We start from the raw sequence: 23,146 nt of genomic DNA on the forward strand, positions 1-23,146 counted from the left end.
TTGACCTTTTTAAATGTGCTATTGCTGCAATTATGGGCATGAGTGAGTAGTTCTGTAAATCGCTCTCTCTCACTTACACTTTCTCTGTCTCTCTCGCTCTCGCTCCGTCTTTCAAAGAACAGCCGGTCAGTCTTGCTGAAGGATATGCAGCGTAAACTCATAATTATGAAGTCATAACACATATAAACACAAACAAACACTATCTTTATCTTCATTGTCCTCACATATACCTTACAAGGAGAGATTAGATATGGGACTGTTGTGATGGGCATGATATGTCCCCTGATGGACTGATATATAGATGTGTTTAGCACAAATTAAGGCTGTTGGAGAGAATACTGAAAGAATTTTGAGAGAATATTGACTCTTTAAGGAAGTAATGCTTGGTTTAAAAGAGATATTTTCACGATTAACGCAATTAATTTTTCCCCTCAGGTCCACATAATGCTAATCAGTAATAAAATAAAAAAAGTTTTATTTTTGATGACTATTTTCCACCCTCTCTCTGACGCTTAAAATTAAACTGGATGATTTTTGCTGATATAGCTTTAAAACGCATAGCCTATGTAAAGTCCTCTGCATGTGAATGAGATTGCATGAGATGTGAAGTGTTTTCCAAGCTGATTTTGTAGCTTAGCTTCAATAAATGGTCTCTTTGGACTGAGAAGTACTGGGCAGTTTTGAGTTTTGAACATTACAGTATGTTTTTACAGTACATCAAACCTTTGCAAATTTGATTACTCAGGATCCCTTTAAACAAAGTGAGTGGACCACAATCAAGAGTCATTCCAGCATTATTCCACACCATTTTACACTTTACACAGCCAATTTGCCCTGGTACTTGTTACTGAGGTGCAGGAAAGAAGAGGATTCTGGCAGGTTATGTAGTTTGAATGGATCTGAGAACTCATGGGCCCAAATCTGGATTTTGGGAAGACCCATGAACTATTAAGAACAGAATGACGATCCCTACAGTTATCGTATTTTGTAAAAGTGACTGTTGACAGGTCAAGCCATGGGAATATTTCTGTCTCTCTCAGTGAGAATAGTTGGAGGCCTTATTTTGTTTTGTAGACCCTAACAGATCTCAGGGGACTAGACCGTCTCAGTGCAGCTCCCACGACCTCTGACCTCCTACATCCACACACACAGCAAATCAGGAGAAAAGGGGTGGAGTCAAGAAAGACCGTATGTGTTCTAGTTAGTCTGCATGGATACGTCTTATCCAATCACATTGTAGAACACAGAGGGAATAAAGAGAACAGAATATCAAATTGAATCCATGATTAAATCTAAAACAGCAGATTCATCTGTCTATTTAAATGTAATTGTTAGATGTTGTGTGTGTGTGTGTGTGTTTGTCTGTCACTGTAATGGATTGCTGTGGTGTTGATTGCGCTGATGACCGAGGGCTCTTGTCAGTAATTGAGCTTAATTAATTTAAGAGCCTCGGATTGATTCCGGATCTCAGAGTTTAGTGTACAGTAAAGTAGGTGATAACAGCATCATTTAACCCTGTTTTTAAAGCAGCTGGATTTAAAATGTGATTCCACACAAACTAAACACCGTTCTGCTTCTGTTCAATATCTGTTGAAAATCCGTCACATTTAGTGTTTTTATTTTATTTTTATTGTTGCAAATCCATGTGCTGCTGTTTTTTTTCTATATAAAGGTCATTATATATATTATATAATATTATAACTATATTATAACATTATATATAAAATTAACAGACACATTTATTGGACTCAATAATTAGCTGCATTTGCTTAAGAATGTGTTATCTTCGTGTTAATTCTTTTTTCTTTCTTTTTTTAAGTTTGTGTTAAAAAAATGTTAAAAAGTGACTAATGCATTTTAAATGTAATCAACATTTGGCTCTGTATACTAGTGTTTCTGTTACTAAGAAACATGTTTTTCTCATCTGAATTAAGTGGTTTTGATTCAGAGTCCAGCTCTGCAGTGAATCATCTACATGTGTTCAAGTTTTAAATTGACTAGTTCCTTAAAATTAAGGCTTATCATGATGTTCAGTCCACTATCCCCTCCACAAAGGAAATTGCCAGCAGAATTTGTAATAAAACTCAGCTATAATGACATTTATGGTAATATCCAAGCTAATGTTCTCCCTTCTGTGTGTAAAAACTATTTTGACCTTTATCTTAAGATTTTTATTTTTTAATTTTTTTGCTTCCCACTGAATGTGTAATGGTCTAAATGTTATTTCTGAGCGTAACAGTTGAGCTCTTTGTCTCTTTTAAGTCTCTTTCATTATTATTAAAAACTAATTAAATAATTTATTGCAATTTTAAATATTTTTTTCCAGCAAATATTGATATGAAATCAATATTATCAATTAATCAGTTGACAGCCTTCATTGAAACAAATCACGTCTGAAATCCCTTTTTTTCCCCCACAGTCCTGTAGCTCTAGACACATCCTCAGAGATGAATGTCTGTGTTTTGATTCTCACAGGAAAGTTGGGAGACAGTCAGCAAAGACTGAAATTCATCTGGCATTTACAGACGCAGCATTTCTGCTCTATAATCCACTTGAACACAGTGTCTCTGGTGCAGCGACATTCTGTGTTTGTGCTTGTGATATCTGTTCTCTTCTGATAGGCCTGATCTGTAATAAAATGTCATGCAGACAAATGGCTCAGTACATTTTCTGATGTTGGTTCAGAGCTTCGGGCGGCTTTACGTTTAAAGATATTAGAGATGATGCAATTAGAGAACTAATATCCTCTTTCTCTCTGTTTTGTCTGTCTAGGAACGGGTGGAGTATCTCTTTCTGATCATTTTCACGGTGGAGGCGTTTCTGAAAGTTATTGCATACGGGCTGCTGTGTCATCCTAATGCGTACCTGCGGAATGGCTGGAACCTGTTGGATTTCATCATTGTGGTGGTAGGGTGAGTACAAGAACCCCTGTGTAACCCTAGACACATATGGACGAGTGAGTGTATGGTTTGAGTTATCATGGAAACATCACACATTTTAATAAAGAAAGATGCTTTTTATAATGCGTCAGTGTATAGCATTATTGCGTTTGCACATCTGAAGTGGCAAATATAAAAGCTGCGCACAGATTTGGAAAATAATATATAATAAAAATATCTAATGCTACATATACAGTGCCGTTCACAAGTTTGGGGTCGCTAAGATTTTTAATGTTTTTAAAAGAGTCTCTTCTGCTCAGCAAAGCTGCGTTTATTTGATTAAAAATACAGTAAAATTGTGAAATATTATTCCATTGTAAATCAGCTGTTTTCTATGTGAATATATAGAAAAGTGTAATTTATTCCTGTGATCAAAACTGAATTTTCAGCATCATTACTCCAGTCTTCAGTATCACATGATCCTTCAGAAATCATTCTAATATGATGATTTGATGATCAAGAAACATTTATGATTATTATCAATGTTGAAAACAGTTCATATTTCTGTGGAAACCGCCATACATTTTATTTTTCAGGATTCTTTGATGAATAGAAAGTTCAAAAGAACATAATCTTTTGTAACATTATAAATGTCTTTACTGCCACTTTTGATCAATTGAATGTGTCCTTGATGAATAAAAGTGTTAATTTCTTTAACTTCTTTCCAAAAAAATAAAAATTCTTACTGACCCCAAACTTGTGAATGGTAGTGTAAATATTCATCCTTTGCCCCTCATCTGTTTTATCTGAACATACAGTTCATTTCCAGGACCTGCTGAAAAAAGTTTTTTTGGGGGGATTCCCAATAAAAAAGTCACTCACACTAATTGTCTTAATGTCATTTCTGAATGTAACAGTTAAGTTTTATGTCTCATTCAAAATAGAAAACATCTTAAATTCAGTTTAAATAAAAATCTTCAATTCAAATGGACTTTTCGCATTGGAAAAAGCTGTTTTATTTTGCATGATGCTGCATCCTGAGTTAAGTCAAGATTGCTATCATTTAATGACTTAAATGACAAATTACTTTAATTAGTTAAATATTTTGAAATCTGGAATGTAAAATGATAATGAGTCAGTAACTTCCTCTTTCATTCTCTCTTTCAGGCTCTTTAGTGCAATATTAGAGCAGGCCACTAAAGGAGACGGTGGGACTTCAATGGGAGGCAAGGCTGCAGGGTTTGATGTAAAAGCCCTGCGAGCCTTTAGAGTGTTGAGACCTCTGAGACTCGTGTCTGGAGTACCTAGTGAGTGTACACACACACACACACACACACACACACACTCTCTCTCTCATCTGATGATTGCTGAGTAAGTCGTTTATGAGTCAGGGCTGAGAAACGGAGAGAACATGAATTTAAATTTCCTTTCTGTGGGAGGATCTGAAACGATTCTACAAAATGTAGATTCAGTAATCACAACCCAGAAATTCAGAAGTCAAAACTCTATTAAGCTGTTGTTATCAGCAGGTGCAAGCACAGCTTTTTATTGTTATGTAGGAAAATCCATTTCCTTTTTGATTGCCAAAATTGTCCAGAATGTGTCTGTTCATTACCCGTTATTATGCGTCTCTCTGGAATACTTCTGTTTAGGCAGTTGCTTTATTCTGCAGTCAAATGTTTTTCTCAACACTTAAGTATAATGACTGTTAAACTGTACACTGTAATTGACCATCCGTTTGAACCTGTTCTGGCCTCACTTCAAAATGAGATTCCTGATCATGATCAGCTGACTGTACATGATCATCTTATTATTGATCATATTCAAAGTATTAACAGTTACTTTGCACTTCACTCATAAAACTAAGAAAACCATCCATGAGGAAAATGATTACTTAGAGTTTTTTTTAGATTGATTTCCTTGGTTGCAGGTTTACAGGTGGTGCTGAACTCCATCATTAAAGCCATGGTTCCCCTCCTGCACATCGCTCTGCTCGTTCTTTTCGTCATCATCATTTATGCCATCATCGGCCTCGAGCTCTTCATGGGCAAGATGCACAGAACCTGTTTTTTCTCCAAAGATGGACACAAAGGTCAGGACTTTATCTTTAGCATTTGTTCCTCCCTTGTTCTAGTCATTAGCCCCTGGTTTTCACCAAGATAAACTGACAAAATCCTATTTTCGTTCAGGTCCTATATCTGAAGAGAAGCCAGCCCCCTGCGCCCCAAACACCGCCCATGGACGACACTGCTCCCCGGCCAACTTAACGCAGTGCATGATGGGATGGGAGGGTCCAAATGACGGAATTACAAACTTTGATAACTTTGCATTTGCCATGCTGACTGTGTTTCAATGCATCACGATGGAGGGCTGGACTGACGTCCTGTACTGGGTGAGTCTGCTCCAGTAACGGCACACCACATCTTATGATTGTACACATGAGCAAACATGGTCCAGTTACAGCGAGACATGCACAGCATATGAATGAGGAAGGGTTAGGTATATTTCCCAGTCTTCTTAGTTCAAAATCATAAAGGAACCCTATTGGAATTTCTAAAGGGAATCCTAATGTAACATAATGGGAATGTTCTCATAGGATTTCACACAAAATCTAGGTATTTTAGACAATGATTACCTTGTATGATAAGATAAAATGCATAACATTTAAACTATTGAAATGCAAAACACTGAAAACCATTTTCCCCCATGTGATTTCCATTATTATGGATGGACATTCTGTGATATTCTGAGTTTCTGATAAAGATCAAATAAAAATGTTGTATTGAATTTCATATATTTTAAAAGGATCTGCATTCTTAGTTCCAAATTATAATAGAAATTCTATTAGGAATCCTGCACACATTATTTTGCCATTTGTTTATGTGTTTGTTTGTTTGTTACGGAGCCCCTAAAGGGACATGTGAAGGACAAAAATATGAGATGGGAGGAAAAATAATTTGTCAACTTCTGTGTTCCCCCGTGAAACTTTGCGTTCACTTACTTAACATTTCTTGGGGGAACACAATACATTTGCGAGAGAACGCAGAATCATTGATCAATAATTTTTCCTACCATCTCATATTTATTTCCTTCAACATGTCGCTTTAGGGGCTTGATGGTTTGTTGCATTTATTTATTGCATATATTTATATGTTTGCATTTGTATTAGTATTTTTTTTGTTTTGTTTTTGGACTAGGTGGGTGGTGTGTAGGTTAGGGCTCAACAACAAGGATGACTCACTGTCCAGTGCTGCTTTGCCACTGAAAATCTTACATTTATTGATTTTGTACATCCATTTTTATACTTAAACCTTTGGTTACATTGACAATTATTCTGTCAATTTTTCACCAAGATAATGTTTTAAATTTGCAGAAATAACTTGCCATCAGTAAGAATGTGTTGAAAATTACATTCCAATCAGCAATATTTTGCATCATATGACATTATTGTCCAGCAAAAGAGTTTTTATGAAGTTATATTATAGCTGTATAATTTCCAGTGTGTTACACTTTGCTTTTTGTAAAGAAAAAATAATTTCAGTGCACTAATAATTAGTAAATTATTTGTTAATTATTTTATCATTTTAGTGTATAATCAGTATATTTCTAGCAAATATATAAAACCATTGCTAAAACTAAACAGTGAACATTCTTGTATGGTGGAGCCATTGAAAATGTTTGCAAGGCAAGTTAAAATCAGGATTACTTGCCCGACTCGCTAGCCTTTTGAGCCCTGTGTGTGTGATTATATCACTGCTGATCTCTACAGGCCATCTATACTGTATCGCAGTCTTCTGCACTCTCACAGATACTTAAAGTGATTGACGGTTTTCCTGATGACATCCTTTAACACAGTCAAACAGACTCGGCTGAACGTTTCTCTCTCTCTCTCGGTCTTACTCTCTGTTGAAGATGCTCTATGCTTCATAGGTTTGCTTGATGTTTTGGGTTTCAGAGGGACAAGCATGTGCTGTTCACTGCACGCGTTTCTGCTGACTGTCTTCCTCTTCTCTCCACTCTTCTGTCTTTTTTTCTAACTGTCCCCTCCTCGTCTCAGATGCAGGATGCCATGGGTTATGAGCTTCCGTGGGTCTATTTTGTCAGTCTGGTCATCTTTGGATCCTTTTTCGTTCTAAATCTGGTTCTGGGTGTGTTGAGCGGGTAAGCATTGTGTGCTGAGTGTGTGTGTTTTCTGTGGACAATACAACAAGCTCTGACTGAACCATCCAACATTTTTTTTTTTCTCAAAGCACTGGGATTGAGCGAGCCACAGAGGGTTTGTGTAGCACTGTCCATGTCTAGCAGACACATACTAATCGATCATTCATCCCTCTGTACCCCTCCATCCATCCATCCCTCTCTCTCCCCATATTTCAACCTTTCCCTCCATTCCCAGGTCAATGATGCTGTAGGGAATTCCTGGCCGTGGCTTTATTTTGTCACTTTAATCATCATTGGCTCCTTTTTTGTTCTTAATTTGGTTCTTGGGGTTTTAAGCGGGTAAGGGACACTCATTCATTCTCTCTCCATATTTTTTTCTCTTTTTCTAACTGAATTTTTACCCTTTGTCGGAGAGAGTGTGTGAGAGAGCTCTGTGTCTTTTTCTGTTTTCTGTTTAACACAAATGTAAACAATGGAGGATCAGAGGCGTTTTGTTTCCTTTTTCTCTTTCTATAAAAAATTGGTTTCTAATGACACTCTTTAATATCTAATTACATGTTTGCATTTTATAGCCAACTTTGCTATGAATTTAATCTTACTTCTTCAAAGTGTGCCCAAATGTGCTCAAAAGTCAAATCAGCTTTGACCCTATTGAATTAAAATTAAATTAAATTTTCTTCAATTATTCTTGTTGAATATCTTGTTCTGTTTCATGCAAGAAATACACTACTGTACAAAAGTTTGGGATCCATAAGATTTGTTTTTAAAGAAATTGATACCTTTGTTCATCAAGGATGCATTACATTTATCAAAGGTGACACAAAAGGCATTTATAATGTTGTAAAGATTTATATTTCAAGTAAATGCTGTTCTTTTGTGCGGCACAATGTTAAACTTAAAGTAGCACAACTTTTTTTAACATACAAAATGTTTCTTGAGCACTAAATCAACATATTAGAATGATTTCTGAAGGATCATGTGAAACTGAAGATTTTACTGGAGTAATCACTGAGAGTCATTTTAAAATATATTAGTATAGAAAACAGTTATTTGAAATTGTATTAATTGTAATATTTTACATTATTCATGTTTTTACTGTATTTTGATAAAATAAATGCAGCCTTGGTGACAAAAACTAGTGCATATAGTGAACTAGTGAATACCAATCTATGCTGACTTTAATCACTTTTATAATATTTAATTGCACTTTTAAAAATAATTCTTTAATTCTTAATTCAGTTTTTATAGGATGGATATTTAGCAGAAGTCTCTCCTCTTTTCAGAGAGTTCTCTAAAGAGCGAGAAAAGGCCAAAGCTCGCGGCGATTTCCAGAAGCTCCGTGAGAAGCAGCAGCTGGAGGAGGATCTAAAGGGCTACCTGGACTGGATCACGCAGGCGGAGGATATCGACCCCGAGAATGACGACGAGGGACTGGATGACGACAAACCTAGAAATCGTAAGTACGAAGCAGGGAAGCACCAGGGTAGGGAATTGATCCGCTCTTAGTTTGTTAGTTTGCGAGAACTTTTGGCCATGCATATTTAATATATTAATTTTGAACGCAAATGAGGACATTGAAATGTTTTAAGTGTTCCAATGATTGCTTTAATCTATACTTAATCTGAAAATACTTCCAAATCTATATATATCTACATTAAATATTTTTTTCTTTTATCTCTGGCCCTTCATGCATGCTCAAGGCCTGACATTACACAGCAAGGCTGATGTACATTATCACTCTCTACATATGCAAACAATCCTGAAACATTAGAAACACTGTGGATTTTGGGTAATATTCTCTGAAGAAACAAATTTGCCTATTGGCTAGTTTCCTGTCTCTGTTTTCCATTTGAAAATAAACAGCAGCTCACCTTAAAAGATTAACTGTGCACATTGGCTGCCAAGTTCTAGAGGACAAAACCTTTGGAATACGTTCATCCTGCTTAATGAGACAGATATAAATCATTAGCTCATATTACTGTATACTGCAGATGAGAGTTCTCCATCAGAAACTCACCACAAACCAAAACTCAAAGGGATATATGGATGTGCTTGTGCTTGTATGTGGACTGGCTTTGCAGTCCTTATTAGGGATAAAAGCAGCAATCAGAAGCGGACCAAACCTCCTGATAAAAATTTCAGAGAGGATTTTGATAGTGATCTAGATCGAGCGAGATGTCTAAAAATGGCAGTTTTATGCTTAGGGTTTGTTTAGAGTAATTATAATTCATCTATGTTAAGAATAATAGATGCGAACGATAAGTTCTTGCAGGGATATACTTTGTGTGTGTGTGTGTGTGTGTGTGTGTGTGTTTTCTGACTTTTTTCATAGCCTGAGATTGTGTATTGAGATTGTGCACTGAGATCAGATGGGAAAGGACTTTCGCACACGTACAATATATTCAGATATACTCTAATCCACATGCACATGCACATCTAGTGGCACAAAATAGAACTGCACCTCATTAATGCAACAAATTATTTGTGTGTTTTGAATGAACAGTGATGTTTTATGTTAAGTGTTGGGTGTGACTGCCGTGCTCAATGATAAATGTTCAGGATGGAGAGAACTGGTGGCGTCTCTCTTTCAGTGTCTGAATGTGTCTGTCTTTGACTGTTTGAGTCTTGCTCTGTTGTTTTCAGGGAAGACTCATCGTTTACAGTACATCCGTGGAGCGGTGAAGAAAAAAGCGGCTCTGCTTCGTAAGGCGTGTGCGTCTCAATAGCAACCACGGTTTACTTTTGCGTCTGCATGGCAAAAGTGCAACAAGCCTCCCAGACCTTTTTATACTGACCCCTAACCCATCCTGACCCTCAAATCTGGGTACGGAGGGTGATGGGGACTCCCTGCTCAGTTCTTTTAGATTTCTGAATGATGATGATGGGCATGAAGATCTGAGAGTTTTGAAATTTGGACCCACTGCTCTTTTGGAGTGGTAGAAGTTTTTTCTGTTTGAAATATCTGGACTTTTAGCATGTTATGGTTTAGTTTTTTTTTTTCTCCAGGTATTTTAATCAGAATCAGGCGCTTTGTATTACATTTCAGTCACACATCAGGCTCCTGTTCTGATGTGATCTGCATGTGATGCCCAGACAGAAACAGTTCTGCTGTGCACACCACGGTCCAGATGGTTCTGACTCTGAGATTGTGGTTTCTCTTTGACAGCCATTGTGAGACGTTCATAGAGAGATAGGATGCAAAGTATTGAAGTTGCTTCTCCCCATCGGTCTACGCTAGATTTGCATTAGTGTTTGTTATTTTTATATCTTTCATAAAACAAGAAGAAAAAATGACAAGAGTAACAATCATTTCCATTTAAAATACATTAATTTTCAAAATACCTCATCAGTGTATTAATGATGCAATGTCACTGTTCGACATCTGTAATCCTCTCTCGGAATGTTCGATCAAACATAATCCCATAATCCCATTTCCAAGGGTGGTGTATTCTGGTTGATAATGTTTTTTTTTTTTTATCTGAGAAATAGAATTAGGGAAAAAAGGTCAGAGCCAATGAGAATGCAGCATGGAATTTAGAGACCCTGCTTGACCCCGCCCCCTGCGCATGTTAATGAGAAGGAATTGTAGGCCTGCATGCTGATTGGTAGATTAGCACTGTTTTGGCTGGCAACAGAATCTTTTACATGACATATTTGGGTAAGTTTGTCAAACTGTTTTTTGTTTTGTTTTGTTTTCCGTTTTTTTTTGTTTTGTTTAAGGCCTAGTTTAATCAAGATCGATTCATAGGTTCAACACCCATAAAACTATACTAAGGTATAGTATGTTGTAAGTATGTGTCTGTGGATGAAGTGTGGTATTTTATTTTTTCCAAGCACTTTCATCTTAATCATGGTTCATCTTAAACGTTGAAGGTCACATCTGAGCATGGATATGGGTGAAACGTTGGCTTGGATGTTATCAGGACTGTCTGTTTATAAAGAACTGGCACAGTAACAACTATATTTGTATGTTATGATTTAGTTTTTTTTTTGTTCTGTGGAATTTGGGATTATTCTTTTGTATACTGACAACCATCTTTATGGTTGCAGCATCATATACAAAATTAGCTAGTCTCTGTTTTTCAGTGAAACTGCACTTATCACAAAAATAGTGAAGAAAATACATTGTGATTATTCACATTTGACATTTAGTAATCAAATCTAAACTAATCTCTGCTGTCAAAGTGTAAGTAAGTGTAAGTGTAAGGGTTCCTTACAGGTTGGAAGTCAGTTTCTTGTTTGTCAGCGCGTGTGTGAAACCAGCCTTTGATGAGCAATGAGTATCGTCTTCACTGGTAATTCATCTCTCTCTCTCTCTCTCTCTCTCTCTCTCTCTCTCTCTCTCTCTCTCTCTCTCTCTCTCTCTCTCTCTCTCTCTCTCTCTCTCTCTCTCTCTCTCTCTCTCTCTCTCTCAGTGAGTATGCCGGCCAGTGAAAATGAGTCAGTGAACACTGATAATGCTCCAGCTGGAGACATGGAAGGAGAGACCTGCTGTACCCGTATGGCGTAAGTCTCCACAGCATTCCATTCATCCTCTCTTCTCCTCTTCCTTCTGTTCTCCTTCCTGATCATCTCCTCTGCTTTTCTCTAATTCCTATATTAATTTTGCCCCATGTTTAATCCTCTTCAGACATATTCTTTTCAGTATTCAGACATTTACAGAAATCTCAGTTGTAAGGTTGAGCTCTAGTTTTAAACGGAGTCCCAGGTTTTTGGCAGTAAACTGGCAGGCGAGGTCAGCATGGCCCAGTGGGCGGCTCCTGGCGCTCCCGTGATCTTCAGTGTCATTTTCTCTCTGTGCATCTGTTGCTGTTGTCTGTTTTCCAGCTGATCTGCCCTGTCAGTGATCAGTGTTTTATGTCACAAACACAGATAGGAACACAATAGCCATAATAGTAAATTCTACAAAATTGTTCACAGAGTGAATCGATTAAACAGTTAAAGGGCACCTATTATGCCCCTTTTTACAAAATGTAATATTGGTCTTGGGTGTCCCCAGAATGTATTTGTTAAGTTTTAGCACAAAATACCCCTCAGTTAATTTATTATAACCATTTGAAAATGTCATTTTTGGGGCCTGTTTTAAAAAGAGCTGTTTTGGTGTGTACCACCTTAAATGTAAATGAGCTGCATATCCCCGCCCTGCTGGACCCAGATGATGAAGAGACTCCGGCAGAAGAAACGCGAAATGAGAATGGACCAAGACGTCTCGGAATGGATATTTGATACATTTATGTACTTACAAAGTTTTAATCGCGTCCCCTTTGCAAATTATGGATGTGCAACACACACACACACACACACACAAATTGTGATAACGTTCGCGCAATTTTTTGAAACTACACACACACAAATACTGTGATAACGTTTGCTAAGTACAAACAATTTTTTTTTTTTTTTTAAGTACAAACCAAATTATATTTATGCGAGGGGTGCTGTTGCGTCATGTTGACATTACTTGTCATACAGGTGCTTATGTGGCAAATGTGAGAAGATGGCTACAGAACCAGAAAACATATGCTGCAGGGAGATAGATGTTTATATACTGTCTATGGAGATAGAGCATGTATTAATTTATTTAACGTTACATTTGTAATTGCTGCAAAAAATGATACGTGACATAAAACTGTCTGACGTTGTTTGTTGAGACATCCTATGATGACGGCAATAAATAGCTTTAGACGCATATTTGTTGTTGAACTGGCTGACATCGATTGAAATGACTATTTGCTCAAAAATCATAAAATACACTTACTTCTTCTGGAGGTGACGTTGGATCGCGAACAGTAGGCAACGATCCACACTTGAGGATTAACTTTGACCCTCGTTCACTAAACAGTCAGTCAGAAAATGATTCTCGCAAACATAAACGTATTTAGGAAGTTTAAGTGGCGCCTTTTCTTCATAAATAAAATCCATCCGCTGTGTTTTCAGTGGCTCTGATGTCAGTGAAGACTACTATGTCCATTCTTACATCCCACAACAGAACACGTACATTTCATAGGAGACATTACCGGCTGTCGTTGAAACAATGGCGATGGTGTGCAGATCACCGAGGGCGGGGTAACCACGGTGTCAATCAAACCACGTCGGTGGGGCTTGCGCAATTCTACGTCACATTGCACCGGATCTTAGAACAGCTCATTGTGAGACAGTGCTTATGATTTATTGAGATTGTAAAAAAACCACTGGGTGGATTTTTATCATTCTAGGGTGGTTTTGCTCACACACTGCCAACACACATTTATGTTCAAACACCATGTAAAAGTGAATTTTGCATAATAGGTGCCCTTTAAATCAGAAGAACTGTTCAATTACTCACAAATGTGAATACAAAGTTAAACGGAACAAAAAATGTATTCCCGTTAAACTATAAGTCCTTCCTGAAAACAACATTTGTCAAGCCAATGCATCACACTAAACCGAAACAGACCTGTTGATTATCTATCTATCTATCTATCTATCTATCTATCTATCTATCTATCTATCTATCTATCTATCTATCTATCTATCTATCTATCTATCTATCTATCTGTCTATCTGTCTATCTGTCTATCTGTGGGTGTCACTCAGTTGCTCCTGCTCATCATCTTTTGTTCCACATGGGGGGCGCTGTAAGAGTGATGATGTATGAGCAAGCCCACCTGACTGTCCCCCCAGTTCTGCTGTCTCTGTGGAAACACTGTCCTTCATGATGTCGTGTCTGTTCTGAATGTATAATACATTCTGTTTTCCATTCCAGAAATAGGATCTCCAAATCCAAATTCAGGTTAGTACATTACATACCGTCTGAAGGCGAGGCTGCCTCTCATATATATATATATATATATATATGTGTGTGTGTGTGTTTGTTGTGTTTTGATGCCAGTGTTGTGTTTTGATCATCACGGTTGCCCTCTAATCAGTGGCTGCATATCCATTAACAAGTTCAGAATTATTCAGACTTTTGTTTGCTATAGATGCCAAAATAATTCAGAGCAGCAGAATTTCCAGTCACTGCCAGTTGAAACACGCATTACTTTGAAACTGAAGTTATGTTTATAGAAAGTGCATTTAGTGAATACTGAAAGGATATTTATCCCAGCTGGTAAGAATTGCTGGTTGAAGAATCAGGTTGCACATACTTTGAAGTCTGAACTTTTTATATTACATTCTTCTCTTTGTCTCTCTGTCTGTCTTTGTTTTTGCAGTCGATATTCACGGCGGTGGAATCGGTTATGTCGGCGCAAGTGCCGCGCAGCAGTGAAGTCAAACGTGTTCTACTGGCTGGTGATTTTCCTGGTATTTTTGAATACACTTACCATTGCCTCAGAGCACCACCAGCAGCTAGACTGGCTCACCAATGTTCAAGGTACTCAACGTTACAATACTGTACATATTTAAAAATTCAATACTAAAATACTGTAACTATTGAAATATAAAACAGTGCAGCTTTGAGTGGTCAAATATTTGTAAAAATGTATCTTTGATAAACTGTACTGTAATTAGTTTAATTCCCTTTGGCAGTGCTACTTTTTTGTGTTCCATGTCTGGTATCACTCTACAGCAGGAATGGGCAACTTCAGAGGGCTAAAGAGCCACTGTCCTGCAGAGTTTCTAACCCAAGAAATAGCATTCTTGTACTTGATTAGCTTGTTCAGGTGTGTTTAATTTGGGTTGGAGCTCAACTCTGAAAGTGGCCCTACAGGTCCGAAGTTGCCCATCCCTGCTCTACAGTCTCTTGGAGCTCAGCAGTGACCATCCAGTCTCATTAAACCATGTCAAATGTTGTTATGTGATTGATCTCAGAGCCTTGGTTTGGTCTATCTATATTAAAAGATGTTTTGAAATGTCTATAGACAAAATGAAAAATACTTGGCCAACCAAGGCTGCTCTGTTAATAATGCTACATTACTGTAGATATTTTTTTTTTTTTTTTTTTAATAACACAATGTTGATTCTGTGTGTAATGTCACACTATATTTGTTTTTTCGGATCCACTCAATGTACACTACTGTTTTAAGATTTTTTTCAAATGTTTTTGAAAGAAGTCTCATGCTTACTAAGGCTGCATTTATTTGATCAAAAATACATTAAAGGGATACTCCACTTTTTTTGGAAATAGGCTCATTTTACAACTCCCCCAGAGTTAAACAGTTGAGTTTTACCATTTTCGAATCCATTCAGCCAAACTCCGGGTCTGGCGGTACCACTTTTAGCATAGCTTAGCATAGGATCATTGAATCGGACAAGACCATTAGCATCTCTCTCAAAAAAATTACCAAAGAGTTTCGATATTTTTCTTATTTCAAACTTGACTCTTCTGTAGTTACATCGTGTACTAAGACCGACGGAAAATGAAAGGTTGCGATTTTCTAGGCTGATGTGGCTAGGAACTATACTCTCATTCCTGCGTAATAATCAAGAAACTTTGTTGCCATACCATGAGTCCAGCAGGCGTAATGATATGACGCAGCGCCTGAAAATAGTCCCCAGCTCAGTAACTTCCAACCAGACCGGGACTAAGTTTGTCTAACCTATTAGACCTATTATCAGGTGCTGCGTCATATCATTACGCCTGCTGCACTCATGGTACGGCAGCAAAGTTTCTTGATTATTACGCAGGAATGAGAGTATAGTTCCTAGCCATATCAGCCTAGAAAATCGCAACTTTACATTTTCCGTCGGTCTTAGTACACGATGTAACTACAGAAGAGTCAAGTTTTAAATAGGAAAAATATCTAAACTCTTTGGTCATTTTTTTAAGAGAGATGCTAATGGTCTTGTCCGATTCAATGATCTATGCTAAGCTATGCTAAAAGTGGTACCGCCAGACCCGGAGATCGGCTGAATGGATTCGTAAACGGTAAAACTCAACTGTTTAACTCTGGGGGGAGTTGTAAAATGAGCCTGTTTCCAAAAAAAGTGGAGTATCCCTTTAAAAACAGTAATATTGTGAAATATTATTACTATTTAAAATAAATTGTAAATTGTACATTTAAAATAAATTAAATGAATTTTCAGCATCACAACTCCAGTTTTCAGAGTCACATGATACTTCAGAAATCAGTGATACTTCAGAAATAATATGCTGATTTGTTGCTCAAGAAACATTTCATATTATTTTTATCAACAACGTTGAAACCTGTTGTGCCGATTAATATTTTTGTGGAAAACCATGGTATATAGAAAGTTCCAAAGAACAGCTTTTATTTAAATTATAAATATTTTGTAATATTATTAATGTCATTTCTGATCACTTTAATGTCTCCTTGCTGAGTAAAAAGTATTGATTTCATTTAAAAAAATTTTTTACTGACTCCAAACTTTTTGAATTTGTATAAATCTTAAAGTGAATGGATGTGTTGTTTATGTGCCTACAGATATCGCCAATAAGGTGTTGCTTGCTCTTTTTACCGGTGAGATGTTGCTGAAGATGTACAGCCTGGGCCTACAGGCCTATTTCGTCTCCCTTTTTAACCGCTTCGACAGTTTTGTGGTGTGCGGTGGGATTCTGGAGACGATCCTGGTGGAGACAAAGATCATGTCACCCCTCGGCATCTCTGTACTGCGCTGCGTACGTCTGCTCCGCATCTTCAAGATCACCAGGTATGTGTTCGAGACGTGTGTGAGTGTGTGTGTGTGTGTGTGTGTGTGTGTGTGTGTGTGTGTGTGTGTTTAGCTAGTTGTGGTGTGTGACTTTGTATTACTTCTGACTGTCCATTCTCAGGTACTGGAACTCTCTCAGTAATCTGGTTGCGTCTCTACTGAATTCGGTGCGTTCGATCGCGTCCCTGCTTCTGCTGCTCTTCCTGTTCATCATCATCTTCAGTCTGCTTGGAATGCAGCTCTTTGGTGGCAAGTTCAACTTCGATGAGACCCGACGCAGCACCTTTGATAATTTCCCCCAGTCTCTCCTCACCGTCTTTCAGGTTCTGCCACAGTCTGAATCACAGCACACACTCTCCTTGTGTCATTAAACATGACCCATTCATTTGACATGAATTTATTTTGTGCTTGTAGATTTTGACCGGTGAGGACTGGAACTCTGTGATGTATGATGGCATCATGGCGTATGGAGGGCCCTCCTTTCCTGGCATGCTTGTCTGCATTTATTTCATCATCCTATTCATCTGTGGAAACTGTATCCTAAAATAACCCCCACCTGTTTAACACAACATGATGTTTCTGATATTATAAAACTGATAGTTCTTTTCCTGGACGTTCCTGAACTCTAAACAGACATCCTCCTGAATGTCTTCTTGGCCATTGCCGTGGACAACCTGGCAGACGCCGAGAGTCTGACATCAGCACAGAAAGAGGAAGAAGAGGAGAAAGAGAGGAAGAAACTGGCCAGGTTCAGTGACTCAGTTCATATAAGTGCAGTGCTTTTAGATGGTCTGAGGGCCTATAAAACCTTCCTATGAGAATTTCCTGTCTCTCGCTTAATGAGCTCATTAAGGCTGTATCGGTTATGACTTCATTAGGAAATGAAGTATCATTTTACAGAAGTGTTTTTGCCCCTCTGAAGGGCTGTAAATACAGGCGCTTAGTGGGATAGTAGAGCTGCACACACACACATTTATGACGTGATTTCTGTCTTACAGAACGGCTAGTCCCGAGAAGCGCCAGAACTCTGAGAAACCACCTCTGGAGGATGAAAAGAAAGAGGAAAAGATTGAACTAAAATCCATCACTTCTGATGGAGAGACACCAACTGCCACCAAGGTCACTAGCAAGAGGCAGAGATAAAACACAAAATAAAGCAATAATAGGAATATAGTGCACCACCCTAGAGTGTAATCAAAAACATGTTAAAATCACTAATGTTCAAATTATTGTTTGGATTAATTGATAGTCCCAGTAGTACATTCTGAAAGCACCACACACTGCATTTACATTTGTTTCTGAATATTAAGACGGTAAAGGAGAAAGTTAATTAACATAAAAAATCTAAATTTTTATCCTCATTGTCTATTATGTGAAAAAAAGAAAAGAAAAAGAAAACAGACCACACACAAATACGCAGGCATTTACATTTAGATGAACAGGGACTTTTTGTATCAATTAATCTATTACTAAGATAATTATTCAAAATATTTGTCTAATTAAGTTTTTTTGGGATTAATTCACATTTTCCAGTAATTTGGGCGAAGAAATAATAATAATTTTAATTTTAATTATAATATTATTATCAGATTAATAAATTATTATTATTAAAAACAGAATCTTTATTCTGTTCACAGCCTAGAGTAACTTGTGTTTAAAATGGTGGCAACAACAATATGATAAATAAATGACACAAATGTTCAAATCTTTGTTTATTGTGGAAAAAATTACATACAAACCATACACACATTTACAGATGCACTGGGACTTTGTAGTTGTTCATTTATTTGTAATTAATTCTTCTAATGAATAGTTTTTTTTTTTAATTCTTTTTACAGTAATTTGTTGGGTAAAAAAGTATTTATAATATTTATTAATAATAATATAATATTATTATTAATAATCATTTTAAAATAAAAGTATTAATTGTATAATAATTAATATTATAAAAAAAATTTAATGGTTTGCTTCTCTGATTTTAGATCAACATAGATGAGTACACAGGGGAGGAGAATGAAGAGAAGAATCCATATCCTGTGAATGATTTCCCAGGTGTGTTAAAATAAAGTGTTAAAAATGTATTTTTATATATAAAAAAAAAAAGGAAAAAAGTAATTCCACAGAAGAGCCCAGGCCTGTTTTATTCAGCTCTGGGAGCACAAGATGTGAATTGTTTTTCAGTTGAGAAAAGATGATCTTCTCTTTACTGCTGATTTCCCGGCCCATGTCACCTTCACTAGATGACGTGGGTCATTAGAGTGATGCAAAGACTTCTGTTGGACTGGTCAGGAATGATGTGTCTGATTTTATTTTTTTTTCTCTCTTTTGTTTGTTCTTTTTAGCAGGAGCGGAGGACGAGGAAGAGCCAGAGATGCCAGTTGGTCCTCGTCCACGTCCACTCTCCGACATTCAGCTGAAGGAGAAAGCCATCCCCATGCCAGAAGCCAGAGCTTTCTTTATTTTCAGCCCCAGTAACAAGTATGAAATGCACATACACACTCCTATAGACCTTGATTTTCAGTGGGTTATGTCGCTCGGTATGTATTCTACAGTCCACACTCGAAAATGTCTCTCAAACCCAATTTTTACCTGTCTCTCTCTTCTGTAGGTTCAGGGTTTTGTGTCATAAGATTGTAAACCACAACGTCTTCACCAATTTAATCCTGTTCTTTATACTGCTGAGCAGTATTTCACTGGCAGCGGAGGACCCAGTGAAGAATGACTCATTCAGGAATCAGGTACACGCAAACACACACTGACATAAACATCATTTTTGTAGCGCTGCTGTTACGAGGCTTTGATATGTGCGTGTCTTTTTTTTCTCTGCTAGATTCTAGGCTATGCAGATTATGTGTTTACAGGAATCTTCACCATAGAGATCATATTAAAGGTAAATTTACATGTAAAGGTAAATGTGTCCCTGTTCATTTCATGCCAATAATATCTTTCCTACTATAACCTTCTCATGAGTTTCTTTCATACTCATCTAATTCCTCGCTGTCTCTCCATTTGTCTGCTCTTCCTCTCAGATGACAGCGTATGGAGCGTTCCTACATAAGGGTTCATTTTGTCGAAATTATTTTAATATTTTGGATCTGGTGGTGGTCAGTGTGTCTCTGATCTCCTCTGGAATTCAGTAAGTACTTTTTTCCAAACTAACTGACAAACTAACCAGTACTACTGCTTCTCATGTCACAAATAACCTATCCAGTGCAACCCTTTTTAATATCTATGTCCAATCAAATGCTATTCAGTTCATGTCCAGCCTGTAACAGGTGATCCACTGGAGGCAAGTTGTAGAACCCAAGTGCAATTTATTAATACTCAAAACAAGATCAAACGTAAAATAAAGGAATGGCTTGGCATGGAACTCAAACCAGAAACATGTATATGATGCTTACCAACAGTGGTTATAGGGAAACAATACTTGACCAGGACACATGGCAAACATGAGGGCTTAAATAGACAAGACTAATGACTAGATAAGGGACACTTGTGAACATAATCAAGACAATCAACCAATGACAACATGACATGACATTCACATGGGGAACACATGGCAGGATCACATGACTATAACAGGGAATCACATGACAACAGGAAACATGACTGACATGAAACATGGACCACAACCAAGACATGACACAGCCAACCCAGTGTTGTTATTGTAAACTGAAACTATTAAAAATGTTCTTTTTTACTGGTTACTATTTAAAATCAAGTTTTTGGTAAAAAATAAATAGCCTAATTGATGGAAAAAACTTTAGCCATTTTTGAAACTCTTTCTAGTTTCACGAAAATTGAACCAGATCATCTTCAGACCATGCCAACAAAAAATGTATTAGTCAAACCACTCTCAAATAATGCGTCAAAATGGACGTGAAGCTATATCTCCGCAACCCTTTAGCGTATTCAGACCAAACTTTATGTGTTATGACAACCATGATCTGAGGCTACCTGCACAGTTCCACCTAGTGGTCAGAAGATGAAAAAAATGGCTATTTTTGCTTAGAACTTCTGAACAGTTTATCCAAAAAAATCCAAACCTTTTCTCATGTCGGCTATTTTAGGTGTAGGCCATTTAGAATTTTGATGACCGCATTGGCATACACTCAGTAAGTGTCATCACCATGCCCCTGAAGGTATTCAAAAAGTTTGAGTCGAGACAGTGTCACCTTGTGGTCAGAAATTATTATGGAAATTGAAACAATGCCTTGGCAACTAATACAATTATAAAAGTTAAAGTACTAAAATGAAAACTGAAATAAAGATAACTTAAACTAAAATTAAACTGAAAATATAAACATGAAAGCTAATCAAAAATATGAATAAAAATTATAATAGTTTACAAATAATGTTAAAATAAATAACACTGGGCCAATAAAGATGCTGTCTGTTCCAAATTTCTGGCACTAAATTAATTAGCACCCTATGGTAGGAGGTCTGCAATGACATTAAATCTAAATTAAAACTAAATCCCGAATGTAAATGAGACGCTGTTGCTCACTTTCTATTTTTTTCTTTTTTTTTTTTGATTGTGTATATATTTAAATACATGTATATTTTAATATTAATTATTATAAAACAAAACTTGACTGTATTTATACATTTAATCTATACATTTAAATGGTCATATCCAGTGTAATTAAGATTAATACGGAGTTGAACGGGGAAATGCATTTCTTACCTCCCCTGTTGTCCGTGGGAATCTGCATCTCTGTATAGTGTTGTGCGTAGGTCACATGATCAGTAATTAGCCAGTCTGATTGGTGGTGCTAAACTGTGCGCTGTGATTCACAGGTCAAGTGCCATTAATGTAGTGAAGATTCTCAGAGTGCTGAGGGTATTGAGGCCCCTGAGAGCAATCAACAGAGCCAAGGGCCTCAAAGTGAGTCTCTCTCTTTTTTATTCACAGAAAATTTGCACAAAAAACTGTTCAGATGACTCTGACCAATGCTTTCCATGTATTGTGATAGATGTGATGCACATTTATTTTAATTGAGAGCTTTATTTGCGTCCACAGCATGTGGTCCAGTGTGTGTTTGTAGCCATCCGCACCATTGGGAATATCGTCATCGTCACCTCTTTGCTGCAGTTCATGTTTGCCTGTATTGGTGTTCAGCTCTTCAAGGTAAGTTCTGCTGTCTCTCAACACACACTTCAGTAACAGAGCGAACAGGTTTATACATTACAAATCTATTTCTCTATAGAGAACATAAATGTTCCAGCACAAAAAAACCCAGCTGTTGTGTTGCATGTGCTGTTGGCACATTAGTCAATGTGTGTAAACTAATGTTTGTTTTCTAGGGCAAATTCTTCTACTGCACAGACACCTCTAAACAGACACAGGCCGATTGCAGGTAACGTCCCTGTGTCTTTGGATGTACATTTACAGTTAAAAAACTGCTGAAAGCCACTTCATACGTATGTATGCACTGTGTGTGTGTGTTTGTGTTACAGGGGGTCATACATATTGTACAAGGATGGGAATGTTGGGAAGCCAGAGAAAGCTCTGCGTTCATGGGAGAATAGTGATTTCAACTTTGATGATGTCCTGCAGGGCATGATGGCTCTGTTTGCCGTGTCTACTTTTGAGGGTTGGCCAGCGTACGATACACAAACTCACGGACACTTACTCATATGCTCACAGACATACTTCACATTCACTATATATACAAATATCAAATTAATTCAGCCATGGTGAATATATATATATATATATATATATATATATATATATATACTCTCCAAGGCTGCATTTATTTGATCAAATTTACAGTATATATTGTGAAATATTATTGGAATTTAAAATAAGTGTTTCTATTTTAATATATTTATTCAAGTGAACAGTCTGTAATACAAAATTATAATTCAAAACAGTGATTCAAAACACTGATAGGAACTTCTCTGTCCTCCCACAGGCTCCTCTACAGAGCCATTGACTCCCATACAGAGGATGTTGGGCCGATCTACAACTACCGGGTGGTCATCTCTATATTCTTCATCATCTACATCATCATCATCGCCTTCTTCATGATGAACATATTTGTAGGTTTCGTCATTGTGACATTTCAGGAGCAGGGAGAGCAAGAGTACAAAAACTGTGAGCTGGACAAGAACCAGGTAGACTGATGACAATAAATCGAGTTTGGTTAAATGAATGTTTTTGATAATGGTTGAAATGTATAGTATTTCTTCAGGAATACAGAGTGTGTTTTAAAGTGTAACTCTGATTATATATGTCCATGTGTTTCTGTGTGTTTGTACAGCGTCAGTGTGTGGAATATGCCCTGAAGGCTCGCCCCCTGCGCAGGTACATCCCCAAGAACCCGTATCAGTACAAGGTTTGGTACGTGGTGAACTCCACCTACTTTGAGTACCTGATGTTCACCCTCATTCTCCTCAATACCATCTGCCTGGCCATGCAGGTCAGTACACTCAGGAACCTAACTAATGCATACAGACAAATACACAAATCCTTATCTTTTTTAAAAATATATATATTTGATTCATTTTGT

General features: G+C 37.2%; 1 protein-coding gene across 4 annotated transcripts in view; it reads left to right on the forward strand.

Moving 5' to 3' along the window:
- Positions 1 to 23,146, forward strand: part of cacna1c (calcium channel, voltage-dependent, L type, alpha 1C subunit) — a 127,499-nt gene that overhangs the window by 83,490 nt on the left and 20,863 nt on the right. For 2 of the 4 annotated variants that reach the window (XM_084406263.1, XM_084406265.1), the window contains exons 4-28: positions 2,773 to 2,912; positions 4,047 to 4,186; positions 4,810 to 4,971; positions 5,069 to 5,271; positions 6,937 to 7,040; positions 8,324 to 8,496; positions 11,456 to 11,546; positions 13,783 to 13,809; positions 14,231 to 14,391; positions 16,403 to 16,628; positions 16,750 to 16,951; positions 17,043 to 17,163; positions 17,262 to 17,376; positions 17,627 to 17,747; positions 18,611 to 18,680; positions 18,971 to 19,106; positions 19,237 to 19,366; positions 19,459 to 19,518; positions 19,658 to 19,764; positions 21,429 to 21,516; positions 21,652 to 21,759; positions 21,936 to 21,988; positions 22,089 to 22,235; positions 22,550 to 22,751; positions 22,898 to 23,056. In XM_084406263.1, the coding sequence (XP_084262389.1) occupies positions 2,773 to 2,912; positions 4,047 to 4,186; positions 4,810 to 4,971; positions 5,069 to 5,271; positions 6,937 to 7,040; positions 8,324 to 8,496; positions 11,456 to 11,546; positions 13,783 to 13,809; positions 14,231 to 14,391; positions 16,403 to 16,628; positions 16,750 to 16,951; positions 17,043 to 17,163; positions 17,262 to 17,376; positions 17,627 to 17,747; positions 18,611 to 18,680; positions 18,971 to 19,106; positions 19,237 to 19,366; positions 19,459 to 19,518; positions 19,658 to 19,764; positions 21,429 to 21,516; positions 21,652 to 21,759; positions 21,936 to 21,988; positions 22,089 to 22,235; positions 22,550 to 22,751; positions 22,898 to 23,056 (3,246 nt within the window). The remainder of the gene's footprint in view (positions 1 to 2,772; positions 2,913 to 4,046; positions 4,187 to 4,809; positions 4,972 to 5,068; positions 5,272 to 6,936; positions 7,041 to 8,323; positions 8,497 to 11,455; positions 11,547 to 13,782; positions 13,810 to 14,230; positions 14,392 to 16,402; positions 16,629 to 16,749; positions 16,952 to 17,042; positions 17,164 to 17,261; positions 17,377 to 17,626; positions 17,748 to 18,610; positions 18,681 to 18,970; positions 19,107 to 19,236; positions 19,367 to 19,458; positions 19,519 to 19,657; positions 19,765 to 21,428; positions 21,517 to 21,651; positions 21,760 to 21,935; positions 21,989 to 22,088; positions 22,236 to 22,549; positions 22,752 to 22,897; positions 23,057 to 23,146) is intronic. The other 2 variants (XM_084406264.1, XM_084406266.1) reach the window with 1 other exon arrangement.

This window comes from Rutilus rutilus (genome assembly GCF_951802725.1).
Source record: "Rutilus rutilus genome assembly, chromosome: 4".
Lineage (NCBI taxonomy): Eukaryota > Metazoa > Chordata > Actinopteri > Cypriniformes > Leuciscidae > Rutilus > Rutilus rutilus.